General features: G+C 39.2%; 2 protein-coding genes across 2 annotated transcripts; both read left to right on the top strand.

Moving 5' to 3' along the window:
* The first annotated feature begins 5,494 nt into the window (after positions 1 to 5,494).
* Positions 5,495 to 11,267, top strand: psmg1 (proteasome (prosome, macropain) assembly chaperone 1). Its single transcript, XM_061085789.1, has 7 exons — positions 5,495 to 5,679; positions 6,247 to 6,350; positions 7,224 to 7,369; positions 8,742 to 8,804; positions 9,306 to 9,504; positions 10,272 to 10,402; positions 10,815 to 11,267. The coding sequence occupies exons 1-7, from the start codon at positions 5,561 to 5,563 to the stop codon at positions 10,890 to 10,892; spliced, it is 840 nt and encodes a 279-aa protein (XP_060941772.1). The 5' UTR covers positions 5,495 to 5,560; the 3' UTR covers positions 10,893 to 11,267.
* Positions 11,268 to 11,931: 664 nt separating this feature from the next.
* Positions 11,932 to 18,687, top strand: ccdc15 (coiled-coil domain containing 15). The gene is made up of 10 exons (XM_061085911.1): positions 11,932 to 12,283; positions 13,160 to 13,309; positions 13,661 to 13,789; positions 14,812 to 14,934; positions 15,029 to 15,160; positions 16,563 to 16,682; positions 16,775 to 16,878; positions 17,264 to 17,455; positions 17,578 to 17,726; positions 17,834 to 18,687. The coding sequence occupies exons 1-10, from the start codon at positions 12,110 to 12,112 to the stop codon at positions 17,881 to 17,883; spliced, it is 1,323 nt and encodes a 440-aa protein (XP_060941894.1). The 5' UTR covers positions 11,932 to 12,109; the 3' UTR covers positions 17,884 to 18,687.
* Positions 18,688 to 19,366: the final 679 nt, after the last annotated feature.

The following is a 19,366-nucleotide window of genomic DNA, read 5'->3' as shown; positions in this document are numbered from 1 at the left end:
GTAACCCTCTGCGAGTTTGCCACATTGAGTGACAATCATCACATTACACACTCACTTGAACCATTGGTGATAAAGAAATATTGATTATGACAGTCTTAAACGTTCTTCTGGCTCTCGATGGGATTCCTTGAGAGTTAAAAAGAAGATTTGTTATAGTTTGGATGATTAATAGCTTCATTATAAACCCAAACTATGACTGAAAGCTGAAAGACCATTTTTCTCTCCCTTAATGACTCTTTGCATTGTGTCTGCCCATTACCGAGCCAAGCCGACTGCAGCTTGTGTTAATCAGGATTATTAACTGTAATGGGAAAGGTTTGTGGGCCTAAATGCTAATGGGGGAAGGAGAGAAAGAGGAAGAGGAGGAGGAGGAGGAGGAGGAGGAGGGGGGGTCCTAAATGCATCTTCATATGAAGGAGCTGATATCTTTAGAGCTGCAGGCCATCACCGGGCAGGAGCAGTCCTCTTGATATTCCCTCCACGCACACACCACTGCTCTCACCGCAAGTCTCTGTCAGCAGAATTTATAATGAATTGCACAAAAGCTGGTTTGCCATGCATGCATTCATGCATGCACATACACACACACACACATACACAAACAGACCCAGAATACCAACTTTCCCTTTGTGCACAGCAGAAATGGCTTTAGGAAAGAATGAATGAGGCTGTTGCGCGCGCAGAGAAAAAATGTCTTCCGCAAATTGACTTTTCTCTTTGCCTGACGATTACCCTGTCCCCAAGCATCAGTGTGTGACAGAGCGTGTGCATTTGTTATGGGGATCTCACACTTTTGCTTTCTAAATGAAGACATAGAATACAGCAGATATCATGGTTTTGTAAAGGAGCGATACTTGAGAGGATATGATGATGACTTTTTCATTTTTTAACATTATCATCATTATATTTGGCTTTATTCGACAGTAGTGACATAATTATTAATGACAGTGGATGAAGGGGTCGGAAACATGCAGAGGACATGAGGGTTATTCAGGGTTTAATGCATGTTTTAGAGTCACTCTAAAGATCTCCTGATAGCTAGTGTTGACAGAAGAAGTGGTAACAAGGTGAACATTCATATGGCCATGTGAGAAAATTTATTAAAATGGACCTTTAAAATAGTAGAATATCCTTTAAATTGACGTTGACACTGTTTCTGTTGCCGTTTTCCCACCAGGACGGTGACGGTGCAGGACTAATTCAGGTTTGTGTTGAGAATTGGCCACCATTTTGACAGGCTTGGCTCCAGCCCCCCATAATACTCAAAGGGTAAATTGGTGGCAGTAATGCACCAATTCATTGTTTATCGACTGCCAACAAAAACTCAAAAGTGGAACTGTTTTTCTTGCTTAGTCGCATAGATTAATTCTCAAATCTTTTTCCAGATGCAGATGTTTCCAGGTATCTAACAGTTTAATGAAACAACAAGAAAAATGTAAAGGCACAGGTATTTTTTTATATATATATATTATGCAAGTCGTGCTTCCACACTTCTCAGAATTAATTTGAAGAAAACGTGTCACAGAATTTTAAAGCTGACATAAATCTAAGTATTCTTTCATAAATGAATTAAACCAAATTGAAGAGTGGATTCCCACACTGACATTCTTTTTAAAATCAGTCAGTATTATTGTCTGGTATTTGATACAAACTCAAAAGTTTATAAACATCCCTTTTCTAAATCCTTCTCCCTGACATCATATTGATCTCTCGTTTAGCTGGTGGATGGCACATCAGCAGCTGCTCACCTTTTCCACCCACCTCATGTCACTGTGAGCATTATCACAGCCCCGTTTCCATTTACACAAAAGCTCAAATGAATAAAACCCACACCTTGCTCAGAAACAATCACACCCACAGTTAGGGAACAATTCTGTTCCTAAGCAACTGATCCTCTCCGTGTGGGGTTTGCATGTTCGCTGTGTGTCTGCGTGGGATTCCTCCAGGCGCTTCACTTTCCTCCCACAACCCTCAGTCGTGCAGCCGAGCTGGAGTGCATATTTTAAATTGCCCCTGCGTGAATATGTGACTGCTTGTAGGTGGTCTGATAAGATGGGTGCATGGCTGTAGGTGTTGTGTGAAAAGCTCAAACTATAAATATAGAAATAAATGCGTGGACTGATGAACACTCAGTGGTCTCGTATAGCCTTTTCTTAACAACCCATAGGCCACTTTAAACAGGCGTCATGCACCTACACAAAATGTAAGCCCTACTGATGTGTATTGTAGTATTAATGATTCGTTTCTGTAATGCTGTCAAGGTAAAACATATGCCTTCTTTTAATTTTAAGGGAAGCATAGGTTGATGTCATTTTTTTTTAATAAACACGACTTAAAAATAATATGAATCACCCTTTTGTTGTTTGCCTTAATTGTAGAGCTATTCATGAAATGATCATTAGAAACCAAATTATTAAAAACGTTCTGTGTGCTTTTTGTATCCTTTAACTTTATATGACTACATATTGAATTATATTATTATAATTTGTGCACATTATGGATGGACGATACAACGCCCCCTGTCGGCTAGCTGCAGTGTAGGTCCCTCCACTTCCTCCATGTTAGTGGATGGGCGATGGACCAAACTATAAAGTCTAAGTCTTAAAGTCTAAGCTGTTTTCTGTCATTCTATTCCGTTCTTATTACGCTGATTTATGTCCAAATGTTACTTTTCCCAATAATTTTGGCTTTAATTACTATTTGAGTTATTTGATGCTGTAAAAAACGGGGTGAAACATCATGATTGACGGCTGAGACTGTCAAACAATTGGTCAAATGCCTTGGTCGACAGGATTTTAATACTGCGGCTTCATTCCCAAATCACTACTGGGCAGACTCGGGCTCCCAATGTGCAAGATGGTTGCGTTCATATCCAGGATATTTTGGCTTTATTTGTAGATAGTGGGTGAAAACTGAGACACGTCGTCCATCTCTATGTACAATCTATGGCTTCAACTGACAAGATGTTTGTCTTGGGATGAAACTTATGAGAGGAGCAGATGTAAGGAAAGGAAAGATGGGGGGCATTGTTTTAATAAATGTACTTCTGCCCATTAAAAGGTCTGTGAATGTCCCTGCCAACCACAGGAGAGAGAGGCCAGTAGGAGGGATCGGCTGCTCTTGACCAAATTGTCGGACAAACAGACAGATGAGGCGAACAACTATCACCATGCTCAGCCAAACAAAGTTGGACATACTCATTGTTGATGGTTTTTGGCCTGTGACAGTCCTCTTTCCTTTTTTTATGGTCAGTTGACGTTGTGGCATTCCCAGTAGTTTGTCCTACCGCTGACGCTCAGCTCTTGTTGTCGTGAGCCTGGAGGCTTTCCACTCTCCTTCCACTCTATCAATTATATTAACAGCGGCCCGGAGCTTCCTCCTAGCATGATTCTCCATTTTGTGACAGGAAACCTTTCTGTTTTTACTTTAAGGCCTCCTGCTACATTATTGCACTGCCCTGGTAATAGAGCTTACTCTCTATTCCACTCCAGGCTTTGCGCCGCAATCCAATTTGTCTTTCCAACACCAGGCATTTTCTGGTGACAATGAGGTATGTTTATGGTCGTGCTGATGTCATCACATTTCGGTTTGTCCCTCATCTCCCAGGGCACAGCTTACAGGAAAATGAATTATACAACACAATGGAAAGGATGGATGTTCTGCAGTCAACTTGAAGCCAATTTGCTCTAACATGACTTGGCTTTTGTTTCCAGCTAGATATACAGCCGGAGATGATCTGCCAGCTTCCTGTAGAAACTCTGCTTTCCTGCTTTGTTGCGATCGTGTAAATTATGTATCACCAGTAAGACGCTGGGGGAGTCATGTGGCATGTCAGGTTCATTCTTGATTGGCACACAGCACAAAAATAGCATATCAAGCATCCCTACACTAATTGTTAGTCATATTCAAGCCCCTATGTATTGTATAACCATGCCAACGATGTGGATCCACTAGAGAGTCTTGGCTTTAAATCATTCATTGATTTAAGTGAGCAACTCAAGCAGAAATACAGTATGTTGGACAGGCAGTACTCATGCATGCAGCCTTGGCCTTGAGCTTCCCACTGGGACAATGTGAAGCGACTGGTGTTGCATGTATATACATTGTATTTGAGCTGATGTGTTTCTGTGCATTGGAAATATTTTGTCATGTCTTATCTTTTTAGATTTATAATACGATGACAATTCTATCATGTGTACGTTGAAATAATAATTACACTCTCTTATCATTCTCCCAGGCCCTGTAAAGATTATGTCCAAACAGGATTCACATACAAGTGATGGAGGACAAAATCTAAATGAAGCTGCATTTTAAGTTTAGCAGCAGATAACGTGAGGCTCCAGCCGTCTTAGCTAATCAAATCATGTGGGTATGTTCTAAACTTAGTGCCTTTTTTTGTACAAAATTCTCTGAGTGTTCTTCTAGACGATGTGTCGTGCAGAGCTGAAGTGCAGCTTGAAGCACGAACAGGGAATTTCATCCTGAAGGACCTCAGGGATTTTAGGAGCACTGTTGACAAGAGGAACATTTTCAGTGACTGACAACTCTTTCCACTAACATATGGTGATGTGAGTATTGTTTTCTGACAGACTTGAACACGTTATTTTTATATAATATGAACGATGCACAATGAACCCATGAGTCATATTGTTTTTTATTTCACTAGAGGATATTTCAAGATGCATCTCAAAGACCTTTGACTTTAAAATTTATTTTAAAAGATGTGCGAAGAGATCAATACTTTTCTTGCAGAAGGGCAAATGACTATGTGTAATGAGAAAATTGATTATTTTTCTACACACACATAACTCCTATATGTTTTAATAAAATGTGTCCTTTCTTTGTTTCTTTGTTTCTTTCTCTTTCTTTCTTTCTTACTTATTTGTTCCCTCTTTCTTTTTCTCTCTCTATCTTTCTTTCTTTCTTCCTTACATCCTTCCTTCCCTCTTTTTCTTTCCTTCCTTCCTATATTCCTTCATTGATTTCTGTCTTAGTTTCTTTCCTTCCTTCATTTCTGTCATTCTTTCTTTCGCTCTCTTTTTTTTATTTTCTTCCTTCCTTAATTTCTTTCTTTCTTCCTTCCTTCCTTCCTTCCTTCCTTCCTTCCTTCCTTCCTTCCTTCCTTCCTTCCTTCCTTCCTTCCTTCCTTCCTTCCTTCCTTCCTTCCTTCCTTCCTTCCTTCCTTCCTTCCTTCCTTCCTTCCTTCCTTCCTTCCTTCCTTCCTTCCTTCCTTCCTTCCTTCCTTCCTTCCTTCCTACCTTCCTTCCTTCCTTCCTTCCTTCCTTCCTTCCTTCCTTCCTTCCCTCTTTCTTTATTTCCTTCCTACCTTAACTCCTTCCTTCTTCTTTGTCCTACTTTATTCCGTTCTTCTTTTCTTTCTATCTCACCAAAACCTTACTTAATAGGTTTGAGGAAATTATGCTTTTATTCTGAAGGATTCCGGGCTTTTACTCTGAAGGGGGGGCGCTCCGGGCGGAAGTAGCGGTCGCCTGTCAAGTCCTGAAGTTGCGTATCTGAATCACTAGCTGAACTTTCGTTTTCCTCTGAGAACACAAGGAGCATGGCGACGTTTTTCGGCGAGGTGCTGTCGGTGTATTCTCGGGCTGTGGAGGAAGACGACGAGGAGCTTGAGGAAAACGAGGAAGACGAACAAATCCGCCGAGAGCTGGAGGAAAAGAGGTAAATAGCGTTAGCCAGCTAGCATGAACACACGGGAAGTGACAAGCCAGAAAGCATGGACACCATTCAGAAAGCTCCATCCAGTGAGATAAACATGTAAACTACATTTCAGTTTAGTTTATATGTGGCTCCCATTCTCCTATGCGGACCAGCTAACATGACAATATGGTGGCTAGCTGTTATTAGCAGTAATAACATTGCCTCACACTACAAGGTCTGGCACAATGGGGACTACTTTATGTCTCTGGGTTTGCACTGGAGGGATGAACACCATCATACCCATTGTTCTGATGATGGAGGTGAAGAGCTAATTCAAGCTTATAGCAAATCACAGCGTGGATGATGGTATTGTCATCATGTTTCTTCACCCCTTTTTTAGAGTGTTCCTTTAATATGTAGCATGTGTGTGTTCAGCTGAATCTACTGTACCACAGCCCTGCTACTATCCTCAGGCACTTGCATCCCTAGGTGGAGTAAAATAGTAACAAGAAATGAATATCAAATTTGAGACTTAAAGTGTTTTCTTAAACTGTCCCTGCTTCTCCAACCCCATGTCTCTTCGATCAGGGAGGTTCATCTGCACTGGATCCCTGAAGTCTCTGATTCACTCAAGTCTGGAAACAAGCTGCCGTGTTCTGAGTTCGTCCTCGCTGTGGGACACAACGCTGCCAGTAGGTAGCTCCTGTGTGAAAACTTAACTGTGATGAATCGTTTTTATACCACACTCAGTATTATTGTAATGATCCCCTGTGTGGAAATTCTGCTATTTAAGAGTAATACAGCAGACCTTTTACCTGCTTTTAAAGATGATAAGGTGTCAACGTACTGTAGATATGCACACAATATATTATCTAGAGAGCAACACCTTTCTTTTCTCCAGTTAAATTATGCACACAGAATTAATATGACTAAACGCCAAGATTTTACACCTTCAACATTTATAATTAACTATGGATCATATATATTGGGTGAAATATGTCAAGTCAAAGGTGTCGCTAATAGTGAGAAATAAGCATTTCAGCACCTTTTTGAGTAAATTTTTTCCACTTTTTGGCCCGCAGCTTTATTGCTTTGTTTAATGAACCTCTTTTGTGCAATGGTTGCATTTTAAAGAAAATGTCAAATATTTGCTGTTTTATTTTCTTGGATATGAAGATGTGATTGTTTTCTTTGTCGCTATTATGTGTCAATAGTCTTAAATCCAAATAGGTTCAGTTTATTATGCCATACAACAAAGAGAAGCAGAAATCTTCATAGATCAGAAGCTGAAACCAATGAATGTTTGGTAATATTAACTAGTATTAAATAATCAAATAATCAATTAATTTATTGATTCAATGTTTCCACTTTAAATTATTATAGTAACATTTTTCCCATTGTCTGTCAGCTGTGACAAAAGGAGAAAGTAGAAAAGTTTAATGTAGCTCTGTCAGCATCTTCAAACTATATTTGAGTGCATGTCAGAACCAGAAAATCTGATTTATAACATCAGAATAATTCCAATGTGAGCCGTTGTTGAATTCTGAGAGGCTCTGTCTTCACAGGGTTTCTGTCAGTGTACGTTCTCACCTCTGCAAACTGGGACAAAGTGGGACATGCATCAGTGTGGAACGAGAGGAGCCGAGCTGTAGCTGGACAGACCAGCAAGGAGTCAGCATGTGTTTTCTACAGACACAAGAAAAACCCGACAGTGAGTGACAAACTAGCTGAGAACATCACTTCAGAATGTGTCTGTTGTTTCATTATTCCCACAGAAAGCTCCAGGCTGCTGTAAAAACTCAAAGATCATCCAGTTAAATGAGTTTGGTCCTGATTTCCCCAAACCTTCTAAATTAAGAGAATATGACTCTGTCCAGTTAATTGTTATGCAAGAAATGAAAGAAAAAAAAATAATACATCGGCGGGTAAATGTAAGAATTGCAGAATGACAAATGTGTTTGAAGCCGTTTAAATGGCAGCACATACTTCAATCTCAGGTCTACTGTATCTTATTTTGTATATGGTCACATTATATGTAACCGATGTGTTCCTGTAGCATTTGCACTGTATTGTATATTGCGAATATAACATGGAAACCCACTTCAGATGTAAAAGTTGGAAAGTAGGCCACGGCACACAAGATTAATGAGCCCTGGCTATCCACCGAGTTATAACCAATCGCTCTCATGTGTGCAGCGGTGGATGTAGTTGCTCTCAGCCCGATGTGTTTCGCACATGGTTTAATCAAGATAAACATTGTCAGCAGCCATGTGTGATAGCACTGGGCTACTGAGGAAGCTTCAGATTTATCACACATTTCTTCTCCTGCTGACTGAAATTGCTGCAGAGATTTAATGAGTGGAAGGAAGAGGGCTTCCATGCATAGTGAAGCAGCTGTGGACCACAGATATGACAGCCACTCATTGATCTGTAGATCACTCAATAACTGAAATTTGTTTGTGCATGTTTTTGCATTTATTGACCATGGACTGTAGATAAATGATAAAAAAAATGAAGGTTGAATGATGTGCAACAAGCAGGTCTCCTGGAAGAAGAGTATGTATGGTATGGAACAACAATAATTTGTCTATTCGGTTTAGTTTTAAATAAAAAAATTATATTTGGCATTTATTTTGACAATCTAATCTAAATTGAAAACATTGCCTTGTGCTTTAGGTTTTTCAAAAAGAAACTAGTTAATTAAATCATCAAGAATATAATCCACTCATTAATTCAATACTCAAAATATTTATTTCGTCATTTCTTTTGTTGGAAAACTCAGCAGATTTCTCACTGAGTGAATTAGCTCCCGCCCTCTACTCCATCCTCTTTACAGCGTCCATTTGTTTTAATTTCTCCTTCTGCTGTGGGTGTTGCACTGCACCACATGGAAACATTACAGAAATGCAAAGTGGAGGTAAACCCAAACTGCTTGTGACCCCAATTAAAATAGCTGTGTGTGTGTGACTTCTACCTTTGATTTGACATTAAGTTGGGTATCAGTCTTTCCTGGCTTTAATTCACACCACACATACATAAGTATGAGTTTGATCAACAAATGTCTCATGTTCTTTTCCCTAAAGGTTTTGATGTGCCAAGTGACTTCCCACATCGCAGAAGACCAGCTTTTTCAGTGGACAGAAAAGGTGGGATATGTTTATACAATAATGCATTATCTGCACTGTTCTGTGATATATCAGGTTGGTTTATGGAGAAGTTTAGACCGGTTTTCTCTACTGCAGACAGATGGTAGATTTACAACCATGCACAGGTTTATTTTCTCTTGTTCATTAAGCTCAACAATGAGGCAACACCAGTACGTTCACATAATTATCATACTCAGAATTATTGTCCTGTACATAATTGTTCATATTGCTTAGACACACATAAAACTAAATTAGCTATTTGCTATAAACAATCTTATTCTTTGTCAGTACATATATACTCATTGACCACATAATAAGGTTTGCCTTTTGACCCAGTAACAAGCCAATCACATAGCACCACCTCAGTGTCTAAAAGCGTGGTTACTTGTTGTTAAACTACAATCATCAATAGTCAAACATGCAGGTATTCTTCAGGTTGATAGATTACCACCACCAAAATGATGTTGTGTTGTACTGACTGTGTTTCTTTGTCTCATCCAGGTTTTTGATTGTCTTCATCACAGAGAGCTGAACGTGACAGTGTTGTCAGATAGCTCTGTGGCCGATTACAAGACAGCAGATTATTTGTGCACCAGCGCCACTCCCTTCCTGCGCTCTCTCCACACCGGGACCTTCAGTGGTCATCCGGTCTGCCAATCACTGGAGCAGCCCAACATAATAACTGGGCTTTCAGCTGCAGGTACTAACTTCTCTCATTCTCTACTTGTTTAGTAAAGTTATACGAGAGAATCACACGCAGATTGGTATCACTTTTCATATCATAGATTTTTAGTGGCAATGTAAGCAATTGCATTTGGGGTCAACATATGAAATGGCTTATATAACAAAGACTGATTTATAACATGAAAAGATTAATTATTAAATTTTGAGGGGAAATCCAACATAAACAACCTTGCTGAAAAGCTGAATGTACCAATTTAGCGCTCACATTCAAAAAGATGTTGAGTTGATACCTGACATTACTCGATAATGTTAAAATTGACAAGATGTTGAAAAGTAGGCTTTACATTCAATGGAATGTCCCAGGACAAACAGCCTTACAGCTCTTAGTTGAGAGCTTTGAAGTTTGAAACATCAGAAAAAGTTCTGATTCTTTACTCTTCCGTTTGAAATGTCCTTGAGAGAGACACAGAACCCCAGATTTTTCCTGATGTAATTAGCTTGTATCTTTGGACAAAGAAGCACCTGCCAAGTGAATGAAATGCAGCACCATTATGCTCCTCTCCACTCCCTCAGAACACAGCCTTGCATCCTGATTTGGTCAATTCACTCTTGGTGAAACATTGATAATCCAAAAAACATGTGTAAAGAGCTTCAGTCCTGGTCACTGAGGACTGAAGAGCGTTTGCCCTCCTCATGTCAAACAGTCTAGTCTTCATCCATTCAGATTTTTTTAATTCTTCGTTATATAACCTTACATTGTTCTGCTTTATGCTGTTTCATCAGTACTGAACCACTGCCAGGTCCACCGCATCGCCACCGTCGTTTACCAGTGTTACAGTGACATCCTCGGCCCTGACTCTGTCACCATGGAGACCTACAAGCCTGCACTAACCAAGCTTGGGAAGTACATACAGGTGAGCCTTCTCTCTTTTTATATCTGAGTGAGCTTTTGGAAGGTCAGTGGTCAGTAATTTTGAGAGAGATGTTATGTTTGACAGTTTGGCATGATGCACCTTTCTAAATACTAATGTGGCTTGGCTAATTTTTCCATGCAGAATTAGCCAGTTTGCAATGGGCCTCCGGGCAGTAGCTTAAAATATTGTTTATCTACTGATCCATGCTCATGAAACTGCTCCATGTACATGAGTTAGTAGTGCAGCATGCCTCCATGTCATTAAATGAGTTTTAATTGTACTTGAACATAATTCGGCATGATGATGTGGACGTGATCATGTTCTCATTAAATCCCCATTAGAACACAGCAGAAGAGTTCCCTTGTTATTCTGACTTCACAGCTTAATCGCCTGCATCTCTTTGTCTCCTCAGTTGGCCTTGTCTCCGAACACAGACGTCCTGCGCAAGTTTATCCAAACCACCGAAATTCAGAGTAATCTCTATATCTGAAAATGTTGCACACTGAAATGTGCCATTAAAGTATGTTTTCCTTTGATAAAATACTGTAATTTTTTGAAATAAAGAAAAAAATATACTTGTTTATTTCCCATTAGTTTCTAAAGAGAGTGGAATTATGATTGGCATGCACCATTCTGCTGTTCATGTTTATGATTTATAGAACAGTGCTAGCAACAGGTCAAAAGTTTGAGCTTTGGCTTGAGACCAAATACCTGCAAGATTTAGGACATTCTCAGGCTTTTAGTCTAATTTCGGTAATTTTATAAAAATGACATGGGACATTAGAGACTCCTCTTACTGACAACAGATCCATGTAAAAACCAAAACCACCAATAAAATGATCCTGCTAACATCTGTGTCATCAAAGACGTAATGTCTCTCATTCCTCCGGGCTTTAGAACTCTTGTCGGTAAACTCTTAAAAAAACATCTTTGAGACACATCACATCAATTGTGAGTAAATCACACAAACCATTTTGCTGCTTCAAATACTATCTGCAGCATAAAATGTTTATCAATCTGTAGCTGAGCGTAGTCTCAGACAAAATCATTATTGACGCTTCATTTAACACCATCTGTTGCTGTGGGCGATATTGGATAATTTTCAATAGTCAATATGATGTTTTATTTATTCTATGTTGATGTGTTCTATCCCTTTTAGTTGACTTGTGGTTATGGTTTTTTTAACTTTAACTCAGTTTTTCAGTTACCGTCTTATGTATTATAGTTAATTATATTTCATTGTTATGCCTCCATGTCGGTGAAGGCCAGTGGCCGTAGCCATTTTAGTTTTCCTTGTCATTGTCCATATGTAGCTCGCTGAATACTGTTAGTATGTGCATGTCGATGGGGAGCCATTTCAAACCGGAGTTACAATCCTTGTGTGCACAAACTTGGCCATAAAAGATGATTCAGGGCATAATGATCCTCCCAGTGTCTCCTCCTGGCCTCACGGGGGCAGTAATGAGCCAGTGAGGGCTTTGAATAACAACGCAAGGTAAAAGAAGACGAAGTGAGCGAAAGTCAAACTGACCTGTTGATTATTTAAAGAACAAAAACAAACGACAGCTGGTTTTTAGCTTTTATTTATCATATCTTGGTGTTTAAACAATTAACGGCCGAGCTGCATAAAACAGTCGGCCGAGCCAAGAGGCTGTTTTAGCCGTGAAATAATAGCACTTTACGTTAGCCTCGTTAGTAAGGCTAGCTATGAGTGCTAGCCGGGTCATAGCCTCTACGGGCGGCCGAAACAAAGCTCCAGTCAGCCGCAGAAAGGAGCCCCGAGACCCCGGAGCTAACAGGGTGCTGGCGGGGAGGAACCCGCCTGTGGTGGCGGTGGGAGCCTGGGTGGAGGACGGACCAGACTTCCAGGAACACCCGTGTGTAAGTGTGGGACTTCACCGCTAATGACCAGAGAGATTCCCCCAGGTTGCCAGGCACCTCACTTCAGAGCCTGGAGCAGATGTTGTTAGCTTTTGTGTTGTTGACATGGGGTTTTCTTCGTGCCACAACTGCACATGTAAATTTAACCATATTTATTCTATTAGAAACCTCATGTAAAGTATTGAATGGATAACCCTAAGCATAACTCCGTTTGACACATACGGTCTGAGTCATTTTCTAATGCTGATTTCTTAACCAAGCCAAACATTTAAAATCATGTCTATAAGAAATCCTAATGAATTGAGGAAAAGTCGCAATGTATGAATGGAATGAAATATTATTGAGAGGTTGAATGGGAAATAGATACTTTGAGTTTAATCTCCACAGAGTTATAAAAACATGAGCTTCATTAAAGGTCCTAAATGGGCTATTTACAAAAGTCAGTGTTTTGTACCTTTTGCTTAAGTTTAAGTTGCAACACCACACAAAAATCCCTTTCAAATTAAAGTCTGGCTTGAATCTGCTATTTAAAAACAGTCCTTAATTTTACAGATTCATGTCTAGTTAAATATTGTAAGTTAACGTATTCATAAATACAAGACAGGTCCATGTAAATTGATTATATATTATAGCAGTAGTTATTTATTTTGCATTAATGAGTGTGCCTAATTTATTTGATCTTGGAGCCAGTCCAAGTTGGTTGTGTGGTTTAATCTGTGCTAGTGTATCACATTTTATTGACTCATAGATATTTTATGTAAAATATTAATCTTTACAGAGAATCAGTAATTATAATTGTCAGTAAAATAGTCACATAGATAGAGAGTACTGACTGTTCCCTTTGTAATACATACAGTTCTCTCCTGTCTTGTTTAGGCTCTTGCTTTGATAACTGAGGAGCTTCAGGCAGAAAAGAGAAGGGAGAATGAAGAGAGCCTGAGACGATTTCAGGATGAAGTGCGCCACCGAGTGGCACAACAAGCCCAAGTCTTCAGGAAGAGACAGCAGCCTCAAACTGAGATATTGGTAAGGCTGACATTTTTTGACTGATAATTAAGTGTAATGAAATCACACCAACTCAAAAAAACAACTAACGGTAAGGGCTCAGGTGACTCTCAGCTTTTATTTTGATTACCTCATGAAACATTTGGTCTGTTAAGTGTCAGAAAATATTGAGAATGCTCAGCACTCCAATCTCTTTCAATTGCTTTATCCAACGAACAGTTCAAAACATAAAGGTATTCCATCTACAGTTTATTGATTTAAAACAGAGAAATAGAGCATGTCTACACATAAAAATCACTGTGCAGTCAGTTTGTCCAGATTCGTGTTGACCCAGATTAACAAATAACCCATTGCTTGCAATTTTATGTCCAGGTTAAACCTAACAGGAGAATCCAGCAACAACAGTATCGAGTGTGGACCAAGCATGTGCCTGCTGGTGAGAAGCTGGTGTCTGCAGGAGCTCCTACACGACAGAGGGTGATGGAGAGGAGCTCTCAGGAGGTGAGAGGGTATTATATAACATTACCACAATAGAGCAAGAATGAATAATTGAAGTCTGAGCAAAGTAATGAAATTTTTTATTTCCTTCTTGGATGTGTGCGTCTTCCAGAAAACTGTACTGAATATAATGAGGATATTTGATTTGATCTGGTTGATACTTTTTTCTACCATCTTTTTTATTGTAAATTATTGATGTCCCCACATATTCACATTATTCAACTCTTTATGGCAAATATTGGTTTGGCCTTAATTCAATATCATAGATTAAATAGCCAGAAGTGCATTCCTACATGCCATTTGTACTTTCACCTTTGAGGCTGCAGATTTGGGAATACCCTATGTCAACAGGACAGTGGCCCTGTTCACACAGTCAAGTCCTTAAGGAAACGTTTGTCCTAGATTGACACAAAAGAACTTGACTACCAGCAAAAAAGCTCTGACCTCAACCTCACCCAGCTCCTCTGGGATGACCTCGAGCACTGACTGCTGTCCAGGCCTTATCACTCAACATCGCTCTTTGACCTCACTAGTGCTTTTGGGTCTGAATGAGAGCAAATCTTAACAGCAAGGTTCAACATTGTACGTCAGATATACTGAGACCAGAAGAGGGGAAGCTGTTACATGAAATCAAGACCCAAGGTTTCACATACAAGAGTAATATTTGGCAGAAACCTTTTTTAGAAATTGCAGGTCAGATATTAAATATATTTAGTATTTGAAGTAATTATAAACAAAGTCACTGTTGCAAAATCTGTCCAACAGAGAGTGCTGTTTTATCTAAATGTTTCAGGTATGAATTTAGTTAGATAACTAAAACCATCTTTATTGTTATCAGTCCAACAAGTCTAGTATGTCCTCAATCATCCTTTTGTAATAATTCAGGCTGTCCTATGTGGTCGTATTTCCTTCAGCATAGAGTCTGTTATTGGCTGTGAGAATTATTACACTGTTTCCTTCTGTGAGTGATAAAATAACGTGACAGTGATTAACTTGTTGGATTATTTATTTCCATGATTTTCCAGTCTAGTGAAGGCATGAGGCAGGTCAGACTCAGACTGGCCGCCTGTCAGATGAGCTCTCATGGAGGAACAACGTCAGACCTTCCTGGAGGCAAATGGAACATCTCTCCAAACAGACATGCGACCGTCAGTGTCTCACACTTGTTCCTCTTTTAAAAAATGAATAGTTCCTGTTGCACATTCAGAGTATAAAAGATACATTTTCCTCTGTTCCCAACAGAAAGCTGAATATTTCATGCAAAGACCAGAACAGGAAGTGGAGGAGGAGGAGGAGGAGGATTTTCAGAGAGAGGAAGAGGGAGATGATTATTTCTTCACCAGTCAACATGAATGTCCCCTTGTTCAGCAGAAGGTTAATGAAAACCCCCAGTGCAGCAGCCTTTCATCGTGGCTCTCACTTTGTATAACATGTTGATGGCGTTTCTATTTTCTGTTGAAGTTCTTTAAAAATTAATTTTAGATGCATTTAAATGCAATTTATTCATCTTCATTACAAGAATCAATTACTTGGATATAAATAGAAAATGAAGTCAGAAGACTACATGAAAAAACATTAATATTTACAGAATAATATGACTGAATAGTCACCAGACACAGTTTGCCTCCAACACACACACCAACTTCTCAGACTCAAAGTTCATAGTTCAAAGTTGAAACACACTGACCTCATACTGTTAGCATACATTTGATAAACTCACTCTTTCTAGCATTATTAGTATATGTCTATGTAAGATTAAATTTCATAAAAATCGATTCAGAAATCTCATAAAGGAAAACATTTTATGTTGTTGTTCCTCAGTAACTTCTGAAATGATACTGAAACCAGATGCTTTGAACACATTTTCGGATGTGATAGTTGATGGGAAACTGATAACGTGAGTAAATGAATGTCATAAACATCTAAAAGTTGTGTAGGAGTACTGTGTTGAAGTTTTATACTAAAGATTAAGTTTCGTAAAGCTTTGTAAAAAAACTGATAGGTGGCTCTTGTGAAATCCAAATAACTCAAACTTTATGATTGTGATATTACCATTAAACTGCAGACAGAGTATAATTACAAGTGTCATACTGAGTCAAGCTCAGTTGTACCAATGTTTACAGTACAAGTTGCGATGACATAATGGAACTATACAAGGTTAATGTTAAATATATCCTCATAATTTCCATTTCCCTCTAACATCTTGTGATTCACTACAGGTTCAGGCTACTAACAGGGAAAAACAACAGTCAACCATGCAGTTTAATCCTGGCTTCTTTTATTTTATAAATGTTGCTGTGTAGATTTTGCACAGAAAGTTGATAAACCTGATTTTAGGGCTTCTGGGTGCAGTGGAATTCAGTTGGTTGCACAGTGATTGTCTATGTTTAGTAAAGGGGTGAATAGTTTTGCAAATCTATTATTGTATTGTTTTATATACATTTGATCAAATAGCAGTTGCTGCTGCTGCACCTGTGATGTATTCTGCCTCCTTAACAAGGATTGACAGATCTAAACCCACCATAAACTTAAAGATTTAAAAACGCTGTCCGTGTGACTCAGCCCAAAGCCTGTTGGTTCATATTACAGGTATACAAACTGAAATTGAATCATAAAGTAATAGTGCCTTGTAATTTCTTACTTTTAAATAGAGGCCCAATTAACATTTTTATTGATAAATAATCACTTGATATTGGCAGCTTGGTTCATTAATACCATCTATCGCTGGTGAGCAGTAAAACCTTCTGACCCTGTTTTGACTGTATGTATGTTTCAGGTCAGTGGAAGTGTGTTGTGGGACACAGACAAATCCCAGCCTGATCCTGGTTTCAAGTCCAGCCTCAGAGCCACACAGGTTCTGTGGCCTCTGACTGAGCAGGAGGAACTGAGAAGACAGGTAGACCCCAAACAAAGTCATGAACCTTGACTTCACTTGTGTAAACTTGTGTCAAAGCAGATGTCACAGTTAGCTCGCTTCTCTTTGTGCAGCGTCAGTCTCAGTTCCTGATGCAGCGTCGCCACTTCATGAGCACTGAGAGGGAGCAAGTGAAGGAGAACAATCAGCACAGGAAACACCTGAAGAGAACCGCAAGGTGACCATTTTCCCTCTGTATCACTTCCTCTTATTTAGGGGTATTTAAAGAGATCTCATGCCCAAACTATCAGACACTGAAATAACAATCCTCTGTGGCTCTGAAAGATGGCTGTCCAATTTTTTTTGAAGAACAGCAGCTTGAATTCAGTTCAGTTTGAGTATTTTGTCATAGACAACAGTGTTTTGACGAATGTTACTTATTGTTGTACTATGATTATTAATACTTTGTTTCTGTGTGATGATTTTACCTTAAACAGAGTATTTAACCATATTTTAGCGAGAGAAGTGTTTGGAACATTTTGAGATTTACATTCTAAAATACTGGCATAATAATACAAATTGATCGTTCAGCCTCCTTTCAAATGTGTCTGGCCTCAATGAAGGATAAAAGAAGAGAAAGAACGTATTCGTCTGGAGGAAGAGAGAAAGTTTGAGAGAGCTCGGCAGCTCGTGGAGGCCCGACAGCAGCTGGAGGAGAGAGAGCTGCTGATTGTGGAACGACTGAGGCTTGAGGAGGAAGAGAGAGCTGTGGAGCTGCAGAGGAGAAAAAAGGAAAAACACAAAGTAGCTATAAGGTAATTCATGGGGATTACACTTAAATATGTGTAAACCCACAAAACTATGTACACCCTCAGATTATAACGGCTTCTAGAAGTTTGACGCTGTCCTGATAAATGGATTGATTGTAACTCTGCAGGTTCATTGACGCCCTCAGAGCTCAGATGAAGGAGAGACTGTCGCAGGAGAAACTGGAGCCCCCTCCTCTCTGCTGCTGTGCTTCCTCTTTCTGGGACTCTCACCCTGACACCTGTGCTAACAACTGTGTTTTCCACAACAATCCCAAAGGTAAACACTGCACACACCGTCACCGGCCTTGCCATCTTTACATAATAACGTTGAGCTTCAGTGGAAATATACAACAAACACTTATGTCGCATTTGTCTCTTCCACAGCATATGCCCAGGCGTTACATTCAACAATGCTGAATTTGGATTCACGATAAAGGAAGCTGGTGAACTGCAGTGGAAAGTGACCTCAAAGAAACCAGGCCCTTGTTGTTTAGGTTTGACTGTTTGTAAAGAACGTTATGGGAAATACAGTCTAAGTGAAAGACTAGAAGATGGATGATCTCATCCATCAGGTACAGAGTTGCTTCCAGAGTGAAATATGAGGAAACAACAGATACTCGATGGGTTGCCATGATATTTTGAAGAGGACATTCCTGTTTCACACAAGTTGAATCCAAATGACATTCGTGATCCACAGTTTTTTTTAATTGTTTAATAACACAAGCGAGATCAGATCTTCTTTCAGGGATTAGATACAATGTAATTATTGAAGTGAGTTTAAAAGCTTAATAAAGTTTAGGGAAGTGTAAACTTGAAGATATGCTTTTGAGGATTTACTGTGGTATAGTGTGGTATTTATAAGAAGATACTATATGTCATGTTAAGTTATAATTCCTTGATAAACTTAAATCTGTTAACTGTTTTATTTATTCGTTATATGACAGTGTATGCAGTGTTTCCTCTAAGCAGGCCGCCGCTGCAGCACAATGAACACCTGTTGGCATTCAAATATTGCTTGTTAAATAATCATGGATTGAGGAAACATCACCCTTGTTGCACTTAAAACTTTGAGGGGAGAGGCCCTGGATGTTTTTTTCCCTGGTGGTGTTTAACAGCAAAGAAACACTGAATAAACTGGAAATGAATATGAATAATTTAAAGGTAATCTCACGCTCTGACCACCCAGAATGCTTGAATACACTAACCTTTTTTTTAATCAGGCCAAATGAGTGTATATAACTGACATAATTGCCAGTATACATACAATTAAATACAAAATAAAAAGTAGTCATTTGACATTTTAGTTGTAAATGTTTGTTTATTTGAGGCCTGTTAAGATTTTTAAGTTATGGGTTGAATTTTTCTGTATGATGCATATCAGTTTGATGATAGAAAATTGGACTAGCGTTACACAGACCATGACAGTCAACAACGTATTTATTACACTTCTTCAGTCTTTAATATGAGTCGGATTTAACTAGAAAGTGTCCTCCTTCCAGAGTCACAACCAAGACTTTTTCATTTATAACTCAATACAGCGATAACAACATAATTTTACAAAAATGAAAATACGTAATAGAACACATTTAAGTAAGAGAGGGATATCTAAAATCAAAATAAAATGAGTCACAAGCTGTTATGGTTTCCATCGCTTTTTGTTTTGTAGTAATGTTGAATTCAATCACAGTTTCGTGCCAGTGAATTTAGGTTGACAGGGTGATATGGAATTTTCAGATTAATCATGTAAACAATGAAAGTGTCTTTCTGAGAGAGTCAAACCATTTGGATCAATCTGTAAAGTAGAGTAGGAACTGTTTGTGTTGTTGCTGTGGCTCCGGCTCCAGAGGCTCCTCTCCGGGCTTTCCATTTCACCGCTCCGCTCCTCAGCTGTTTCCGGTCCGTGGTCAGGGCGGAGGA

The sequence above is a fragment of the Limanda limanda genome, chromosome 14 (assembly GCF_963576545.1).
Source record: "Limanda limanda chromosome 14, fLimLim1.1, whole genome shotgun sequence".
Taxonomy (NCBI): domain Eukaryota; kingdom Metazoa; phylum Chordata; class Actinopteri; order Pleuronectiformes; family Pleuronectidae; genus Limanda; species Limanda limanda.
Note: the sequence above shows the minus strand (reverse complement) of the source record. Positions and strands in the feature narration are given on the sequence as shown.